At 44.9% G+C, this 20,843-nt stretch overlaps 1 protein-coding gene across 5 annotated transcripts in view; it reads left to right on the top strand.

Moving 5' to 3' along the window:
* Positions 1–7,910: 7,910 nt before the first annotated feature.
* Positions 7,911–20,843, top strand: part of CCDC62 (coiled-coil domain containing 62) — a 26,057-nt gene continuing 13,124 nt past the window's right edge. For 3 of the 5 annotated variants that reach the window (XM_075834106.1, XM_075834102.1, XM_075834107.1), the window contains exons 1-5: positions 7,911–8,635; positions 9,033–9,098; positions 9,885–10,077; positions 15,147–15,313; positions 15,954–16,055. In XM_075834106.1, the coding sequence (XP_075690221.1) occupies positions 9,072–9,098; positions 9,885–10,077; positions 15,147–15,313; positions 15,954–16,055 (489 nt within the window). In that variant the 5' untranslated portion in view covers positions 7,911–8,635; positions 9,033–9,071. The other 2 variants (XM_075834104.1, XM_075834105.1) reach the window with 2 other exon arrangements.

Here is a 20,843-nt window from a genome sequence, read left to right as displayed (position 1 = left end):
TATTGTATCTGGCTGGTTATGAAAAATGGGGGGGACCCCACGTCATTTAAAAAAAAAAAAAAAAAATTGGGAAAGAACGATGTGGGGTCCCCCCTAATTTTCATAACCAGCCAGATGCAACACAGCAGCAGCAGGCAGCATTACCAGGGTGGGAAGGGCTACTGTTTTTGGCCTTCCCCAGCCTAATACTACCAGCCTGCGGCCACCCCAGTGCCTGCCCGTCACTACAGATGGTCGGGTACTGGATCGTACCCGGCTCTTCCCAGTGCTCCTGGTGGTGGTGGGTACCGGGGTAATAATGGTGGTTAGTGTTGGCCTCTGCACCTGCCAACATTAAGCCCCGCCTTAGTAATGGAGGTTGTCAATCAGCCAGCGGCCATTACTAAGGCGGTGATAATAAAGTTTAAAAAGATACAAGCACATAGAAAAAATATTTTATTGAAATAAAAAAACACAACCCTCATTAACCATTTTATTGAGAATAAAAAAAACGCCGTCATTGAAGTCCTCGAATCCGAAGTCCAACAACCGAACCTGTAAAAAAACACAAACACACAAAAATAATCCGTAACACATAAAGAAGCAAAATTATTATTCTTACCTATCCTGGGTCCAGCGCTGGAGACGCAATGTCAGCGAGCTGGGCCCTGTATCTAATCCAATCATGTGTGATACTGTCTGCTGAGCTGTGTATCTAATCCAATCATGTGTGATACTGTCTGCTGAGCTGTGTATCTAATCCAATCATGTGTGATACTGTCTGCTGAGCTGTGTATCTAATCCAATCATGTGTGATACTGTCTGCTGGGCCCTGTATCTAATCATATCTTGTGTGATACTGTCTGCTGAGCTGTGTATCTAATCCTATCATGTGTGGTACTGTCTGCTCAGCCACTGTATCTAATCCTATCATGTGTGATACAGTCTGCTGAGCCACTGTATCTAATCCTATCATGTGTGATACTGCCTTCTGAGCCACTGTATCTAATCCTATCATGTGTGATACTGTCTGCTGGGCCCTATATCTAATCCTATCATGTGTGATACTGTCTGCTGAGCCACTGTATCTAATCCTATCATGTGTGATACTGCCTTCTGAGCCACTGTATCTAATCCTATCCTGTGTGATACTGTCTGCTGAGCCACTGTATCTAATCCTATCCATAGTTTATAGGGTCGTAGTGCTATAGATATGCTATGCTGTCTCCTATACACACTTTTTTTTGGGTGGACACATATGTATTGGGGCTATTTCCCTGACCTTTTAAGCCCTGAGGGTCTGTTCACACGGCAGCGTCTGTTCAGGAGAAAACAGCACCGTAATTTCAGCAGTAATGGCATGTGCAGGCGTCTTTCGCTGCGTCCATTACGGACGTAATTGGAGCTGTTTTTCTATGGAGTCCATGGAAACGGCTCCATTTACGTCTGAAGAAGTGACAGGCACTTCTTTGACGCGGGCGTCTTTTTTACGCGCCGCCTTTTGACAGCGGCGCGTAAAAAAAAATGACCGTCAGCACAGAACATTGTAAGACCCATTCTAATGAATGGGCAGATGTTTGCCAACGCTTTTGAGACGCATTTTCGGACGTAATTCAATGCTAAAACACCCGAATTACATCCGTAAATAGGGTGTGTGAACCCGGCCTTAGTGACGCCCCCGGCTGCTAGTGCTGTATTGTTGGGTCACTTAGGAGACCCAGCGATGCAGCTGAAAGCTGCGGACCGTCGGCCATGAGAAGTTTGCGGGGGGGGGGCCCAATAAGAATTTTTGCATCGGGGCCCATGAGCCTTTAGCTACGCCCCTGATCTCAAGGCAAGTCGGTGGTGTGGGTTGTAGTAGACCGCTTCAGTAAGATGTGCCACTTTGTGCCCCTCAAAAAACTACCCAATGCTAAGACGTTAGCTACCTTGTTTGTCAAACATATCCTGCGTCTCCATGGTGTCCCTGTCAATATTGTTTCTGACAGAGGGGTACAATTTGTTTCCTTGTTTTGGAGAGCCTTCTGTAAAAAGTTGGAGATTGATCTGTCCTTCTCCTCTGCCTTCCATCCTGAAACTAATGGCCAAACTGAGAGGACTAATCAGTCTCTAGAACAATATTTAAGGTGTTTTATCTCTGACTGTCAATATGATTGGGTCTCATTCATTCCCCTCGCCGAATTTTCCCTTAATAACCGGGTCAGTAACTCGTCAGGGGTCTCCCCCTTTTTCTGTAATTTTGGGTTTAATTCACGGTTCTCCTCCGTTTCACCTGGTAGTTCCAACAATCCCGAGGTAGAGGTCATTCATCGGGAACTGTGCACAGTCTGGGCCCAGGTTCAGAAGAACCTAGAGGCGTCCCAGAGCATACAAAAAACTCAGGCAGGTAGATGACGTTCTGCTAACCCCTTGTTTATGGTCGGGGATCTGGTGTGGCTATCGTCAAAGAACTTGCGCCTTAAAGTCCCGTCCAAGAAGTTTGCTCCCCGGTTTATAGCGCCGTACAAGGTCATTGAAGTCCTCAATCTTGTCTCCTTCCAACTGGAGTTGCCCCCATCTTTTCGAGTACACAACGTGTTTCATGCCTCCCTCCTTAAACGCTGCTCTCCGTCCTTGGCTCCCTCGAGGAAACCTCCTGTCCCCGTTCTTACCCCTGAGGGGGTAGAAGTCGAGGTGGCCAAGATTGTGGACAGCAAGATGGTCCAAGGCTCCCTCCAGTACCTGGTCCATTGGAGAGGATACGGGCCTGAGGAGAGGACTTGGGTACCCGCCCGGGATGTTCACGCTGGGGTATTGGTCAGGAGGTTCTACTTTCGTTTCCCCAATAAACCAGGTCCATCTAGAAAGGGTCCGGTGGCCCCTCATAAAAGGGGGGGTACTGTTAAGGATCTGCCAGGCACAGCTTCTGTATCCACGCCCATAGGTAATCAGTCTGCACCTGCTTCTATGTCTGGGAGACTTACTCCATCTTTCACCACTCAGGGTGGCAGGCTTAGGAGTGGGAGAGCCTATCATAGCCTGGCCAGATGGAGCTAGCTCCCGCCCTCTGTCTATTTATACCTGCCTTTCCTGTTCCTCCTTGCTTGTGATTTTTCTCATTTGGTTTCCTGGCCCTGCTGCAGCTTCTTGATCTATTTGACCCTGCTTCATATTGACCCTGGCTTACTGACTACTCTCCTGCTCTGCTGCTCTGCGTTTGGTACCTCGTATACTCCTGGTTTGACTCGGCTCGTTCACCACTCTTGTTGCTCTCGGTGCTGCCGTGGGCAACTGCCCCTTTTCCCTTGCTTCTGTGTACCCTTGTCTGTTTGTCTGTGGTGCACATATCGAGCATAGGGACTGTCGCCCAGTTGTACCCCGTCGCCTAGGGCGGGTCGTTGCAAGTAGGCAGGGACTGAGTGGCGGGTAGATTAGGGCTCACTTGTCTGTTTCCTTACCCCCGTCATTACAAAACCAATAAATTTAGCCCCCAAGGGTTAACTCAATTTTTTTTTTTAAACTCGTTTTATTGAAAGAATTTGCACAATACAAATGTCCATAGTACATAACAGCAAAAAAACACATTTAGGTAGTCATACATTACATGAACATAGAGGTATAGTATCAATGGTGGTATTTAACAAGTCATAACATATTAGACCACATATTTGACCCTCAATAAGAACATCCCAGCGGGCAATATACTTTTTAAGGCCAATTTTTAAGATATTTCAGATAAAATATAGAAATCCTGCAAGTAGCTAATCATGCAACATCCGCCCTCCTCAAGGTTGCAGCAACTGGTCCCTCAGATCTGTGAATCTATGCGGAGTGTACAGGGTGCACGATGAGTCACACCAAATCTGCCATATTTTATAAAATTTACTAACACACCCTCTTTTCTTATATTAAACTCGCTCATATGGAATAATGGAATTAATCAGCGATTTCCATTTTGTCACCCTAGGAGGCCTCTGATCCATCCACCGAAGTGCGATGGTTTTCCTCGCCATAAACAATACCTCCTGCTATAGAATACGCATGTGGAATGGCCACTGATCCTCAGGCAGCACCCCAAATAGACAGATCTTGGGTGAAGGGGGGATCGGCTGCTTCACAACTTCCTTGACCACTTTCAACACATCCCCCCAAAAGGAGGCCACCATTGGACAATCCCAGATCATATGCCAGAAATCAGATCTGGGAAAACGGCATCTATGACATTCAGTGCTAGGATATCTACCCATTCTATGCAGTCTCACCGTCGTGAGGTAACTCTGATGAACTATAGATAATTGAATCATTTTGTTATTTGCCGCCGGTGAGGCAGAAATAGGAGATGAAAGTACATCCTCCCATTCCTCCCCTGTCAGATCTGGTATCAAGCCCTCCCATTTATCCTTTACCGGTAACTTGACATTGGCCAGTTTAGCTTGTATAAGAGCAGTGTAGACAGCCGAGATCAGCCCCCGGGGGCCCTGTGATCTAAAAACACCAATCAGAGGGAATCGTGAGAATTCGTGGTCTGACCTAGGGTATTGACTTGCGAGAGCATGTCGCAGTTGCAGATATCTATAGAAGCTTTTTCTAGGGATTTGGAAGTCCTCTTGCATTTGTGTAAAGGATTTAAAGGCATTATCAGTATACACATCCCCAATTCTACGCACCTCAAAGCCACACCAGAAAGGGGGGGCTTGCCCCTCCATTAGATGAGAAAGAAGGGGATTATCCCACAGTGGCATGTCCACCTGTATATCTACATATGCATAAATTTGTTTGGCAGCCATCCAGGCCTGCACTGCCACCCTGTGGATTGGAAGCATTTCTTTATAGGTTCCCTGGGAGCTTTCCAGCACTGGCCAAAGATGTGTAAGATGCAGATATGTAGCGAGGTGCTGTTCCCTCGTTGGTAACGGATCCGACCCTGTCCATAACTGTAGATACCGCAGTTGCCCAGCTAGATAATACAAAAACAGGTCCGGCAGTGCCATCCCTCCCTCATGTTTAGGTCTCTGCAGAGTGGACAAGCTAAGTTTGGATCTATTGGATCCCCATATAAAAGCCGGGAATAATGCATGTAGGGATTTAAAAAAGGCCTTATATACTGGTATGGCTGCGTGCTCCAGGACATATAGACATCCCCTTTCCAGAAATTCGCACAAGAGAACTATAAATCAAGCATCAGTTTAAACAATACATCAGCCAAATGCTTTCTGGGCAGATACCAGGATCACTCCTGCGATTTCTCAACTGAGACCCCTAACGTAATGATGAAGGTAAGGAACGATTAGGATAATCACAGGATCAATATAGCACGGGACCACAGTGGAGCTCTCAAGTCATGCGACTGCTCCCGTTGCGCGCCAAGCCACGCCCCGGTTAACTCAACTTTTAAAAAAGATTTGGTGTGTCATAGTGATAAGTCAGAAGTTTTGATCAATGGGGGTCCGATCACTGAGACCCCCACCGATCACTAAAATAAAGTGGCAGAAGTGCTCGGGTGAGCGCTGTTCCACTTAATTTTCGATAATCTTTCCTCGGAGCGGTGTACGGACTCATAGGCTTTCTCTTGAGCCTATATACCCCTTGTTCGGCTATCAGAGGAGAGACGATCAGAAACACAGTGGCTCATCACTCACCTGAGCGCTTCTGCCACTTTGTTTTAGCGATTGGTGGGGTCTCAGTGCCCGGACCCCCACTGATCAGAACTTTTGACATGTCACTATGACATGTCATTTTTCTTTTTTTAAAGTTTAGTTACCCTTTAAGCAGTCAGTCACCTCTCCCCAGTGCGTCTGACTGACTGCTCTATGGTAGGGTCTGTACGTCTGACTGACTGCTCTATGGGAGGGTCTGAGCGTCTGACTGACTGCTGAGTGCTCTATGGGAGGGTCTTAGCGTCTGACACTTATGGCTCTGGGGGGAAAGGAGTTATCCCCCCCATAGAACCCTCAGCAGTCATTCAGACGCTCTTACCCCCCCTTGCAGTATAATAACTTCTGAGGGCTCTAGAAGGGGGATTATACTGCAAGGATGGTTCTGTGCATCAGACTGACTGCTGAGTGCTCTATGGGTGGGAAATTATTTCACACACAAAAATGTAGAAACTTATCACCCTATATACAATTCACACTAACACCACACACTATATATTCAAACCACACACACTATATACACACACATAACATGCATACACTTACACTATATAGACTTACATTATACACACAATAAACTCTATACACACAGCACACACTTTATAGACTTACACTATGTTCACTATACACACACACACCACACTTACCAGAGTCTCTTCCTCTGCAGTGCTTGTGCTCTGGTGCAGCCTCCCGGACCTTAATCATGTGACTGTGATGTCACCACAGGTCCTTCACCTCCTAGTTACAGTCTTTCCGTTGTCAAGCAGCTGCTGGAGATTTAGACAGACGGGACAGTGCACAGCAGCACAGAGGAGCTGACTGTCAGGGAGAGTGACTGCTCATCACTATGTCTGACAGTCTGCTTTGTACAGCTGATGTGCTGTGCCGGCCGCCCCCTGTTCCATGGCCGCAATTGACTCCCCCTGCACATGCCCCCCCACCTTCTCATCAGCAAGTGGGACCGATGACATCGAGAATGCGGCAGGCAGCAGCCCTGGATAGTTTTTTTTCACTTATGTGTGGTTTGGGCGGCCTTGGGCCCCCTGGGAGCCTTGGGCCCCGAACGGCCGCCCGATCCACCCATATGAGGATCCGCCACTGGCCGCAGGCTGATATTATTAGGCTGGGAAAGGCCAAAAACAGTGGCCCTTCCCACCCTGGTAATGCTACCCGCTGCTGCGTTGTATTTGGCTGGTTATGAAAAATGGGGAGAACCCATGTCATTTAAAAAAATAAAATAATAATAATAATAATAATTGGAAAGCACGATGTGGGGTCCTCAATTTTATAAACAGCCAGATACAACACAGCAGCAAGCTAGCATTACCAGGGTGGGAAAGGCCACTGTTTTTGGGCTTTCTCAGCCTAATATTACCAGCGTGCGGCCGCCCCAGTGATTGACCTACACTACAGATGGTCGGGTACTGGATCATACCCGGCTCTTCCTGGTACCCCAGGTGGCGGTGGGTACCAGGGTAATAATGGGGGTTAGTGTTAGCCTCCTCATGTCTAACATTAAGCCTCGCCTCAATCAGACAGCGGCCATTACTAAGGAGGTAGTAATAAAGTTTAAACAAATACAAAGACATAGATAAAATATTTTATTTAAATAAAAATCCCACACACAACCCTCGTTATCCATTTAATTGAGAATAAAAAAACGCAGTTATCGAAGTAGTCCTCGAATCCGAAGTACTCCAACTGAAGTAAAAAAAACACAAACACACAAAAATAATTAATAACACCTAAAAAAGCAAATAAATTCTTATTCTTACCTTTCTTGGGTCCAGCGCTGGAGCCGTAATGTCAGCAAGCTGGGCCCAATATCTAATCCTATCATGTGTGATACTGTCTGCTGAGCCACTGTATCTAATCCTATCATGTGTGATACTGTCTGCTGAGCTACTGTATCTAATCCCATCATGTATGATACTGTCTGCTGGGCCCTATATCTAATCCTATCATGTATGATATTGTCTGCTGAGCTACTGTATCTAATCCTATCATGTGTGATACTGTCTGCTGAGCCACTGTATCTAATCCTATCATGTGTACTACTGTCTGCTGAGCTACTGTATCTAATCCTATCATGTGTGATACTGTCTGCTGTGCTACTGTATCTAATCCTATCATGTGTGATACTGTGTGCTGGGCCCTATATTTTTTATTTTGGGGGGGCATATGTATTGGGGCTATTTCCCCTGACGTTTTAAGACCTTAGTGACGCCCCTGGCTGCTAGTGCTGCATTGTTGGGTCACTTAGGAGACCCAGCGATGAAAGCTGCAGACTGTCGGCCATGAGAAGTTTGGAGAGGGGGCCCAAGGGGGCTCATGTGCCTTTAGCTACGCCCCTGGTGCGGTCACGGTGTTGCTGTATTATTTAGTCACTACGTAGTGGCTATAACCGAGGCATTTTGCTGCAATTCCGTGGTAATTGTGGTAATATGCAATTTGACAGCACCACCTGAATGGTTAACACTTTACGGTATTCATGAGATTTTTTTTCTTAGCCAAAAGAAAAACTTGCTAACGGTCCTGAGACTACCGCACACCGGACCACAAAATGGACGGAGTTTATGAAATTTCCGTCAAAAGCGGGGTATTGAGGGGTTTTCCCGGACGTAAGGGGGTGGGGCTTAAAAATCCCCCCAAATTGGCAAGTATGGCCAAAAGCAAAACTCAAGAGTGAAGCCTAAACGGGCAAAAGGAATTAAAAGCTTCATACTATTACTTTATTATGCTTCTTATTAACACAAAACGTAATATCATGTACAAGAGGTGACAACACTGACAGGCACATAATCACTCCTCTATACGCCCCGGACTATGCACGCTGTCATACACCAGACTTCATACGTTGTATATTATTCAGCAGTTTACTAATATGCCAGAAGGGGGAGCTATTGCCTCGCGTTGGTGGTGGATATCGCGTAATCTTTGAAAGTATCCTCACATCGCGAGACTTGGCTTTAGTTGGTCGTGATTACAATTCGGCGCAGGATTTGGACCAATAAAGTTCACAGGTCAGTCTATGTGCACATTATGGCGGCAGGGTAGCGTTTCTGCAAATACACTTGCTGCCTGTGAGGATTTACTTTCACCTTCTTTAGACCGTGTTTAGCTAATAACTGCCACATAGTTGTCAGTAGAATGCAGCAGCCGGTGTCTTAGTAGTCACTGGCTGTACACTTTGTAGTAGCCAAGACTGAATGCAAGGGACAGATGTGTGACAGATCTGCTCTGCAGTGGATGATGGTGTAGGGATAATTCTGCAAACACGTATAACTGATAACATTATACATCCATTTTCTGATAGGATTTTATTTTTGGAGGTTATGATATAATAATAATAAACTTCTATCAGTCAAATCAAGAAACGAAGTAGTCACTTATCACCTTCTATGTTGTTTAATCTCACAGTGTTTGTCTTTGTGCGGATGAACTGACGGCCAAGTCCTCATGAACGCCTCAAATTCCTCCCAAAAGGTACTGAAATATCCTGTGTGACATGAAATGGGAAATAAAACATTGACCTATTGTATATCTGGACTATACACTGAGGGTATATATGTCATTGCCGCAATGTCCGCAACTTCCATTGTGGGGGGTGTGCTTCTTATTGGTCAAAATGTCACGTGACGCAGATTGCAGGGAATACATGTAGGTTGTTCATGGCGGCTGCTGTAAAAAAAATAAAAATGTGCGTTTCCCTTCGATATTATATTTGACGCTATATTATATCTGGCTCGGTGGTTAGCGCTGTTGTCTTGCAGCACTGGGGTACCAGGATCACATCCGACCAAGGACGACATCTGCATGGAATTTGTATGTTCTCCCGGTGTGTACATTGATTTCTTCCTACACGCCGAAAACATACTGATAGATTTACTGTCCCTATTGTTTGTCTGGGAAATTAGGTGTCCGTTTGGGAACAGGGACTGATATGAATGGGGGGAATAAATCAAAAGGTTTATGCCAGTTTTCTGGCATAAAAGAGTCCCAGATTTTGGCGCACGCCATATGTGCGACTTTTTACTTTTCTCTCCACTTTCCGAAAGTGGCAAGAAAAGGGGCGGAGCCACCCCTAAAGACAGATTTACCATAATTGACACCAGTTACTTTGGTGATTTCTGTGATGATATCACAATGGTCACTGTTGTGATGTATAATTAATGGTGATTGTTGTAAATGATAAATTCTGTAACTTGATTTTAGTCTAATGTAAGTCTAAAGTCTTTTTTTTTTAATTTATTTTTTTCACTCTCTTTCAAGTTTGTTTGTACAGATCTTGAAAATTCTACTATCCAGAAGCAAAGGAAAGAACTACAGCTATTGATCGCCGAGCTTAAAGATCGAGATAAGGAGCTAAATGATATGGTGTCCGTGCATCAGAGGCAGCTGCTCGCTTGGGAGAATGATAGACAGCAAGTTCTCAGATTGGAGCAGAAGAGTGCCAGGCTAGAAAGTATACGGTACTCCCCATGTATTTTATACTAATGTCAGCTTATACGCAGTATACACCCTAAGGGTATGTTCACACGGCAAACGAAAAACGGCCATAAAATACGAAGCGGTTATCACTGGAAAACAGCCCCTGATTTTCAACCGTTTTTTATGCATCAAGCATTTTTTTATGCGTTTTTTACGGCCGTATTTGGAGCGGTTTTTCTATTGAGACAATGAATACGGCTCCAAAAACTTCTCAAGAAGTGACATGCACTTCTTTTTTACAGGGTGATTTTTTACACGCCGTTTTTACAAACGGCTGCGTAAAAAACCGCCCCGTGGGAACGAAACGCCGTTTTTCCCATTGAAATCAATGGGCAGATGTTTGGAGACGTTCAGCCTCCGTATTTTTAGCCGGTTTTCGGGGTGTTTACGGCACGATAAAACAGCTGAAAATAAGCCGCGTGAACATACCCTATATAGACCACTCAAAATTATAGAACAGCACTCCAGGATCATGCAGTCAAGATTGACTTCAGGTGAAATGAGAAAAAAAACAAAAACATTTTCATGTCCATGGAAAACAAGCAAAGGATTTTTTATTTTTTCAGACAGACCCATTAATGCCCTAACAGCGTCATGTGTGGATGTAAAGTACAAATGTAAATTCAATGAATATCTATGCTGCTGAAAAATACTGTAGAAAAGCTGACCTATTCGTCTCATAGCCTCTCTTCTTCTAGTATAGGCTCATTTTTAGCTTTCCTGCAGACAGACACCAATAACAGTCTGTTTTAGACTAAGTTGACACACAGGCGTAACCTTACGAACACGTCTAAGATTTAGAATTCATAAACTTAGACGAGGCAGTCTGAAGTTTGGCCAAATTTATCACAGTGGCGCAAGCTGTGCGATATATTCGGCGCATCTTGCTGTTGGTTTGCATAGTTTTCATTTAGCGCATTTTAAGCCATGCCCCCTTTTTGAAACACTTTAAAAGTGAATGTAATAAACGTATAGGTACTGCACTTCCTAACTTTTTTTCCACTGTGACGTCTTAAAGTGTAGCTAAACGTTTGACAAGCTTCTGACATGTCATAGTGACATGTCAGAAGTTTGGATTGATTGGGGTCCGAGCACTGAGACCCCCACCAATCGCTAGAACGAAGCAGCTGAAGCCCTCGTGTGAGCGCTCAGCCGCTTCGTGTCTGTTCGGCTTTTTCCAGAAAGCCGATGTATCGGAGTACGGGCTCATAGACTTTGTATTGCGTCCATACACCGATACATTTATTTCCGGAAATAGCCAAACAGACACGAAGCGGCTGAGCGCTCACACGAATGCTTCAGCTGCTTCGTTCTAGCGATTGGTGGGGGTCAAACGTGTAGCTACACATTAAGTTCTGTGAACTGGCTGCATATGGGTCGCCACCGTCCGGGACAATCCCTCGTTGCGAGTGGTTCCTTCTCTATCTCTACTTTTCCAGTATGTTGTACACGTTACAGCACTTGATCGCTCCGCACATAGCGTACACATCAGCCCAGTCTCTCTGTCCTTACTGCCCGATACATCCCTGTGAGTAGCCTGTTTAACAGTATTTGGCAGTTACCGGTGCTTATAATTTGTGCTGATTTTTGGCAGCAGCGGTTCCAAACAGTGTATTCAGTTTTCTTGTCTGTTAGGAAGCTCAGTAACTATACATTTATTACACGTACTTTTCTGTTTGATGGTTTTACGGGTTTCCAAAATCCGGTATGTGCATCTTCATTATCTAGTGAATCCTTTGGGCCAAGGGCTAATTGTAGGTGTTTTGTACTTTTTAAAAGTAGTGAGACTCAAACACCTATTTTTAAATTAGTATAAAGTGAAATGCGCCAAATTGTGCATTTTTCAACGCAGACAAAGTAGTCAATCTGCCCCTCAAAGTTAAAGAGGCTCTGTCACCAGATTTTGCAACCCCTATCTGCTATTGCAGCAGATAGGCGCTGCAATGTAGATTACAGTAACGTTTTTATTTTTAAAAAACGAGCATTTTTGGCCAAGTTATGACCATTTTTGTATTTATGCAAATGAGGCTTGCAAAAGTCCAAGTGGGCGTGTTTAAAGTAAAAGTCCAAGTGGGCGTGTTTAAAGTAAAAGTACAACTGGGCGTGCATTATCTGCGTACATCGGGGCGTTTTTAATACTTTTACTAGCTGGGCGTTCTGACGAGAAGTATCATCCACTTCTCTTCAGAACGCCCAGCTTCTGGCAGTGCAGACACAGCCGTGTTCTCGAGAGATCACGCTGTGACGTCACTTCCCCAGGTCCTGCATCGTGTCAGACGAGCGAGGACACATCGGCACCAGAGGCTACAGTTGATTCTGCAGCAGCATCGGCGTTTGCAGGTAAGTCGATGTAGCTACTTACCTGCAAACGCTGATGCTGCTGCAGAATCAACTGTAGCCTCTGGTGCCGATGTGGCCGACACGATGCAGGACCTGTGAGTGACGTCACAGCGTGATCTCTCGAGAACACGGCTGTGTCTGCACTGCCAGAAGCTGGGCGTTCTGAAGAGAAGTGGATGATACTTCTCGTCAGAACGCCCAGCTAGTAAAAGTAGTAAAAACGCCCCGATGTACGCACATAATACACGCCCACTTGGACTTTTACTTTAAACACGCCCACTTGGACTTTTGCAAGCCTCATTTGCATAAATACAAAAATGGTCATAACTTGGCCAAAAATGCTCGTTTTTTAAAAATAAAAACGTTACTGTAATCTACATTGCAGCGCCGATCTGCTGCAATAGCACATAGGGGTTGCAAAATCTGATGACAGAGCCTCTTTAAGTATATGTTATGGAAGTAGCCTAAAAAATTGCACCAAAATCAAGGCTGAAATCCACATGCCTAGAATCCGCTGCAGTTTTTTTTTTTTTTTCTATGCAGTTTGTGAATGGGGATTGTTAAACCTTTGTTTGTTTCACTTACATTGTTGTACACTTTGGTGCACAACAAATACGCAGTGTGTGAACCCAGCCTTAAAGAGGCTCTGTCACCAGATTTTGCAACCCCTATCTGCTATTGCAGCAGATAGGTGCTGCAATGTAGATTACAGTAACGTTTTTATTTTTAAAAAACGAGCATTTTTGGCCAAGTTATGACCATTTTTGTAGTTATGCAAATGAGGCTTGCAAAAGTCCAAGTGGGTGTGTTTAAAAGTAAAAGTCCAAGTGGGCGTGTATTAGGTGCGTACATCGGGGCCTTTTTAATACTTTTACTAGCTGGGCGCTCTGATGAGAAGTATCATCCACTTCTCTTCAGAACGCCCAGCTTCTGGCAGTGCAGACACAGCGTGTTCTCGAGAGATCACGCTGTGACGTCACTCACAGGTCCTGCATCGTGTCAGACGAGCGAGGACACCGGCACCAGAGGCTTCAGTTGATTCTGCAGCAGCATCAGCGTTTGCAGGTAAGTAGCTACATCGACTTACCTGCTAACGCCGATGCTGCTGCAGAATCAACTGAAGCCTCTGGTGCCGGTGTCCTCGCTCGTCTGACACGATGCAGGACCTGTGAGTGACGTCACAGCGTGATCTCTCGAGAACACGCTGTGTCTGCACTGCCAGAAGCTGGGCGTTCTGAAGAGAAGTGGATGATACTTCTCATCAGAGCGCCCAGCTAGTAAAAGTATTAAAAACGCCCCGATGTACGCACCTAATACACGCCCACTTGGACTTTTACTTTTAAACACACCCACTTGGACTTTTGCAAGCCTCATTTGCATAACTACAAAAATGGTCATAACTTGGCCAAAAATGCTCGTTTTTTAAAAATAAAAACGTTACTGTAATCTACATTGCAGCGCCTATCTGCTGCAATAGCAGATAGGGGTTGCAAAATCTGGTGACAGAGCCTCTTTAAGAGGTTTTTACACAGGACTATTTTCGGGCAGACGTGCGTTCATATAACACTCATTGCCGATAATTGCCCTGTGTAAACGGGAACAATCAGCAGATGAACGAGCAAACGCTTGATCATCTGCTTGTCGTATTGTTTTAAAAAAAGTGAAATATTATCGTTGTGTAAACAGGGAGACGCGCTGCCGACATGTTAATAATGTATGGGGACGAGCGATCGGAGTAACGACCGCAAGTCCCCATCCATAGCTCCGTGTGACAGGAGCAAACGAGCGCCGATCAACGTCTTTACAGCTGTTGTATTCATTTGGCTGTTTCAGTATGTCCCAAAGATTATAATGTGCATGGGTGGCTAACTGCTCCTCCGCAGATGTGAACAGAGCTTTACCTGTGTTTTTGAGAATTTATAGGCCCTTTTACACTGGCCGATAAGCGGCCGGTGCAGTGAGCGCCGATTAACGAGACATCGTTGATCGGCGCTAGTTTGCTTTTGTCAGGTGAAGCTATGGATGGAGACGAGCGGTTGTTACTCCGATCGCTCATCCCCATACGTAATTATCATGTCGGCAGCGCGTCTCCCTGTTTAGACAGGGAGATGTGCTGCCGACAACGATAATATTTTACTTTTTTAAAAGGATACGACCAGCAGATGATCCAGCGTTTGCTCATTCATCTGCTGATCGTTCCCCTGTTTACACAGGGCAATTATCGGCAACGAGCGTTATATGAACGCTCGTCTGCCCGATAATTGTCCAGTGTAATACCCCCTTAACGCTCCTCTGCAATCCTCACACGTTTTCTCTTCCATGCCTATTCCGCGGGAGGTCTGTTCCTGGTGTGATTCCAGTGCTGTGCTCAGCACTCTGAGCAAATCAGATGTCTCCCCCTCCCCTCTCACAGCATACAGACACAGGGAGTGACAAAAACTGCAACTGCACCCCCTTCACGACGTCTTTTGTTATTTTAACTGTAGAGGTTTATGAACATAAACAGAGAGCCTAAAGGCCTACTACAAACCAAACATAACATGGAGACCACCAGTACAGGGGAATATGGTCAACAAAAATGTGTACTGAAGTATAAAATACTTCTCCTATCATGAGAACATTAAATAGTGTCCTCATCACTGTACTTTCCATTTGTTGTTAACACTAATCTTATTATACGTGTGGTGTGTTTACTTACTTTAGATGAACTTCAGAGGAGGAATGAAATAATCAGATCAATAACTAAAAAGATAAAATTACTGGAAGCACAACAGCAGGATCGAAAGACAACATTGGAGTATACCCAACAGCAACTTCAGGAAGAGTGTCTCAAAGCTTCAGAAGCAAACAACCATTCTCAGGACTTGGAGGTAACCAAAGCATCAGTAATTGGCATTACATTGTTTGCCTTTTTAATCACGTCTTTCACTTGACTCAATATTTTACCTCTTTTAGGGCCTGTTCCCATCAGTGTCACTCTTCTGTTCATGGGTTCTGTCAGACCTTTCCATCGGAGGAACCCATGAACGGAAAGGCAAACGGAAACCATAGCTTCCGTTTGTATTATTATTGATTGCAATGGTAATGCTTCCGTTGCAAATTGTCTCTGTTCCGTAAGGTTTCCGTTTTTCCGGTGGAAACAATAGCGCAGTCGACTACATTATTGTTTACACAATAAAAAAGGGAAACCTTACGGAACGTAAAACAAACAGAAATCATTTGCAACGGAAGTATTACTATTGTAATCAATGGTAATGCAAACGGAAGCTATGGTTTCCATTTGCCTTTCCATTTTTGTTTATATTTTATTAAAAGCAATATAATTTTAAAAAATCTGGACACCTTCCCTTTAATGTCAAAAGGAGCAATCAGTCCATGTAAAAAAGTGGGATCTGAGAAGTAAATGCATAGTAGCAGGGTGTAAGGTATTTTACAGGACAATAGTTGTGTTGGTGGAGGTTGTATGTCTCATCTTTTACAAGCTTGGACTTACCTGACCTGTCTTCTTAGGAAACAAATCAAAGTTTGAATGATTCAGTGTTGGGGCTGTCGGCCCAGGTTGGACGATTACAGGCAAGAGAACAGGAACTTTCCACGTTACTAAGGTTGAAGGTAATTTTGTGTACTTTATAACCAATATTTATTAATGTAGTTTTTACTAGTTTTCAAAAGAGGTGATAAGGATACAACACAGCAGTCAGTAGTAGAGCAAACAAAATGAGGACCTAAAATTCACATGGCATGAAGACATGAGCTAGCACTCTATACGGTAGTTGAAAATAAAAATTGTTGACCTAGGGATCGACGTCCAACTATTGGATGTAGAGAACGTATAATGATTCATTCACAAAGGGTCATGTACAGATAAGTTTTTGTGAGTTTTGTTTTTCTGAGTGCAAAATTAAAGTGTATATTCACAAATGCTAGAAGCAGGGCCGGCGTCCGCACCAGGCAAACCCGGGCAAGTGCCGGGGCCCACTCCACTTGGGGGGGGGCCCACTCGGCCGCCAGGTGCTGAAGCTGCCGTCGTCACGGCATCACTGTCCATATATGGACAGTGTTGTAAGAAGGAGAGGTTATCCCAGGCAGAGCGCTAGCGGCTCTGCTCCAGGACTTCATCTCTGGGAAAGCTCCTGACATCGCTGTCCATATATAGACAGTGATGTCAGGGCCAGAGCAGTGTTCCAGCCTGGCATAGCTATAGGGGTCGTAACTGCGACCGTGCCCCTAAGCTTGGGGGGCCCGCAGTGCCCCCGTTGCCACACAGCGTTAACCGCGCTGGTCCCGCTTCCAAATGAGCCTGCGCCCGCAAGACGCAGATTCAGTTGGGTTGCATGCTAGAGCCTTGCTCCAGCATTCACTGTGCCGCGAGTGGCTCAGCGCAGGCAGGCGCGATGTAGTGACGTCATCACGCCTGTCTGCGCCGCGTCACTCACAGGACAGTGCAGAGAGTCCTGTGGATCCTCCACATGTCGTGGGAATGGGGATAGGTAAGTAATTATGTTATTATTTTTCTGTTAGTTATATGTGGGGGCATTATACTGGGTATGGGAGGGGGTGGGTCATATTGTAGCTTCTGAGGGGGCATTATACTGTATGGGGGGCGTTATGCTATGGGGCGTTATACTGTATGGGGCAGCTATGGGGGGCATTATACTGCGTGGGGCATTATACTGTATGTGGCGGCTATGGAGGGCATTATACTGTATGGGACAGCTATGCAGGGCATGATACTGTATGGGGGGCATTATACTGTATGGGGCAGCTATGGGGGCATTATTCTGTTTGGGGCAGCTATGGGGGGCATTATTCTGTATGGGGCAGCTATGGGGGGCATTATTCTGTATGGGGTAGCTATGGGGGCATTATACTGTGGGGGCATCTATGGAGGGCATTATACTGTATGGGGGCATTATACTGTGTGTGGCAGCTATAGGGGCATTATACTGTGGGGGCAGCTATCGGGGCATTATACTGTGTGGGGGCAGCTATGGGGGACATTATACAGTGTGGGGGCAGCTATGGGGGGCATTAAACTGTGGGGGCATTCATGGGCTCTGTCGGGCAATGCAGCTGGGCATAGGCGTGCGCAGGGGTCTGGTGGTGTTGGGGAGGGGTAGGGGGGCCCAAGCTGAAATCTTGCACCAGGGCCCTTGAGCCTTTAGCTACACCACTCCCAGGCAGAGTGCTAGTAGTGTTCTGCCCGGGACTACGGCTCTGGGGTTGCCCCTGACAACACTGTCCATATATGGACAGTGATGTCAGGGGCTGTGCGGCACTACCTGGGAGGAGGGGGCTGTGTGGCACGATCTACAGAGGGCACCAAATTTATGTGGGTACAAACTGGGGGCTTAACTTCTATATGTAGGCACAAACAGGGCCTAACGTCTACATGGGGTCACTAAGTGACGATTTTTGGCATTTTACTGTCGCCATGAGTTCCCCTGCAAAGGGGCCCAGTAAGTCTGTCGCCCAAGGGCCCACTTAAAACTGGAGCCGGCCCCGGCTAGAAGTTTAGCAAGCAAAACGGGGGGAGTTTGTAGCCTTGGTACTGGAGGAACAGATCAATATAGCTGATGTTGTTTTCAGAGAGGCAGGGCAAAATAGGATAGGAGGTGAAGTATGTCTGTATGTTAGAAGTGATATAAAAGCGAGTGTGAAAGAGGCAATAGTGAATGAAGAATGTGTGGATGCTAAAACCTTGAGAATAGAATTCTAAAAAGGTTGTGAACCTTAAAAAAAGAAATTATGATTTTTGGCGTCAGCTAGAGACTCCACTGAGGAGATGGAATGTCAACTATATAAATAAATGCAGCGGGCTGCACGGGCTGGTGCCGTAGTGATAATGGGATAATGAGAAAATTCCTCAACTTGTTGCAGGATTATGGGCTAGTTTGTGAAGTACCCCACTATAAGGCCTCCTGCACACGACCGTAGCCATGTGCACGGCCGTGATTTTCAGGTCAGCCGGCCACGGAGTGTCAGCTGCGAGCCGCCCGCAAATCACGGGCTGTGCACATGGCCGTGGCCATTATATTCAATGAGCCCGGACCGCAGAACACGGCCGTAATAAGGCTTGCCCGTTCTTTCTGCGGTCTGGGCTCCGGGGCCATGCGCGGACCGTGGAAACCACAGTCGTGTGCATTGCCCCATAGGAATGAATGGGGCCGCAAATCTCCCGTGGATTTTCGGGGGAATTGCGGTCGCAAAAGCACGTTCGTGTGCATGGGGCATTAGAAATGTCGGGATAAAACACAGAATCACTAACAATGCAGAGCTTGTTGTAAGTGTCACTGTACATGAAAACCTTGGTAACATTGACCACAATATTATTTCATTTTGCCGAAACTGTTAAAAACAAACGATCCCGGAAGACAAAAACACTAAGGCCATGTTCAGACAGAGTTTTTTGCAGGCAGACCTGCCTGCACTCTTTGCGGGTCTGTGTGATAGTCACCTCAGCAACTGGTTTTAGCACAAACACTTGATAGCTTCAAGAAAGTGTTAGATGTTGTAGAGGAACAAAGTAACAGCAACGCTTATTTAAATATAGAATTGTTTGAATGTTGATCCGGTCTGATCGCCGCATTTGTATCCGGAAGGAAATATTTTCGTATTTGGACAGATTGGCTTATGCCTTATGGGTTTATTTTTGCCTTTCCTGGATCAATAGGGGGAAACAAAATTATAAAACTTACCCTACCCCTTACCTTCACCCATCGCCTGGTTGACCTTGATGGACATCAAGTGATATGTTAGCATACGCTGACCGTGTGAATAAAGGTTCAAAACACTGCCATACACTAACAATTTTGAAAGTGAACAGGCAACTACACCATTCAAAAGGGAAAACTATGGGGGAGATTTAAGACTGGCATATGAAACACCAGTCTAAATATAAATATAGCCTAATTTGTTAGGAGGCGCATGCCCCTTATTAAAGTGGGCACATCTTTGGCGGTCTGCAATTTGAAAGGGAAATCTACAGCAGCTACAAGCTAGGATAGTTTCTGGCGCAAATTATAGTACATTTGTTGGGCCACAACAGACCCCCTCCCCTTTTGATGCATTTTCAACTATTGGCCTCCTGAAAACTAGCGTAGCAAAGTGAATAAACTCCCCCTTAACCAGTTCAGGACCGGGCTATTTTGATTATAAACAAATGTCTCACAGGGACAGGTAACTGGTTGGGTACAACCAACATTGGTATACGGCACCCCCAAAACGTCAAAGAATAGCAGACTCGCTGATAGCATAGCATATATTGAGAAGAAAAGAGTCCGAAAGCTACATATAGAGTACAAAAACTAATTTTATTACATATAATTTACATGAATAATTGATAAATTGATAATTGGCTATCTACTGTGCATGTGGATCACGACCTTCACCTTTCCAACTATGGGTGAGTGTACTCTCTTTGGCTCTATCTGGTGATTCCAGAGTAGTAGCCTTGCATATCTTGTATACCTTGCATACAGAGTGCAGCTATATTTGGACTGGATGGTACTTTTTTGTTCTTCGGGGATTTTTGGTACGGTACATTTATTTTGACACTAAGGTCTTATGTTGTTCTCCCCCCGAACATCATTGGTGCTGTTCAAATTGCTAGATGTGTATTTGAGTAAGGGGTTATTTTCCTTGGATGATCTACCCTCCCCTTTTGGGATGATATGGATATATCAGTGTGAGCTACAAATCTGACAGACAGCAGGTTTTTTCTGCAAGTATTGACCATTACACTGTATACTTGTATGCTCCTCTGTCATTTACATCGAACTATATTTATGCCCCCATGGTTATATACCATTTGAGAGTGACCCACATGCATACTTCTTCTTTTTAGAAACCTCGCCATGTTTTTTATCAATTATTCATGTAAATTATATGTAATAAAATTAGTTTTTGTACTCTATATGTAGCTTTCGGACTCTTTTCTTCTCAATATATGCCGGGCTATTTTGCGCCTTCAGGACCAGACACCGTTTAGCCATTTTTAGCACGCGTTAGTTAAATGGCTATAACTTTTTTATTTGTTGGGCTAGCGACGTGATTTTTGCGATGTTTTTTCCGTAGACAATGCAGGTTTCTTTTCATCCTTTTTACTATTTTAGAATTTTTAGGCTTAAAGTTTGAAAATAATAGTAAAAAATATTTATTTTTTGGTAATAACAGTTTTACCCTAAAATAGACCTTTTATTTGTGATCGTCATTGTCTACCGTAAATCTTAATATATTACATGCCTATATTAGGGTAATTGGGTCAGGGCTAGCGTTACTACGATGATTAGCGGGGGAGGGGAACGTTTTTTTTTGGGTGGGTATTTTGTGTATTTATTTTTTGTACTTTATTTTACTTTTATTTTTTTATTATTATGGTCTGTCCCTCAAAAGGTCAGA

This window comes from Rhinoderma darwinii, chromosome 1 (genome assembly GCF_050947455.1).
Source record: "Rhinoderma darwinii isolate aRhiDar2 chromosome 1, aRhiDar2.hap1, whole genome shotgun sequence".
Lineage (NCBI taxonomy): Eukaryota > Metazoa > Chordata > Amphibia > Anura > Rhinodermatidae > Rhinoderma > Rhinoderma darwinii.
The sequence above is the reverse complement of the archived record's forward strand: the minus strand, read 5'-3'. Positions and strand labels throughout refer to the sequence as shown.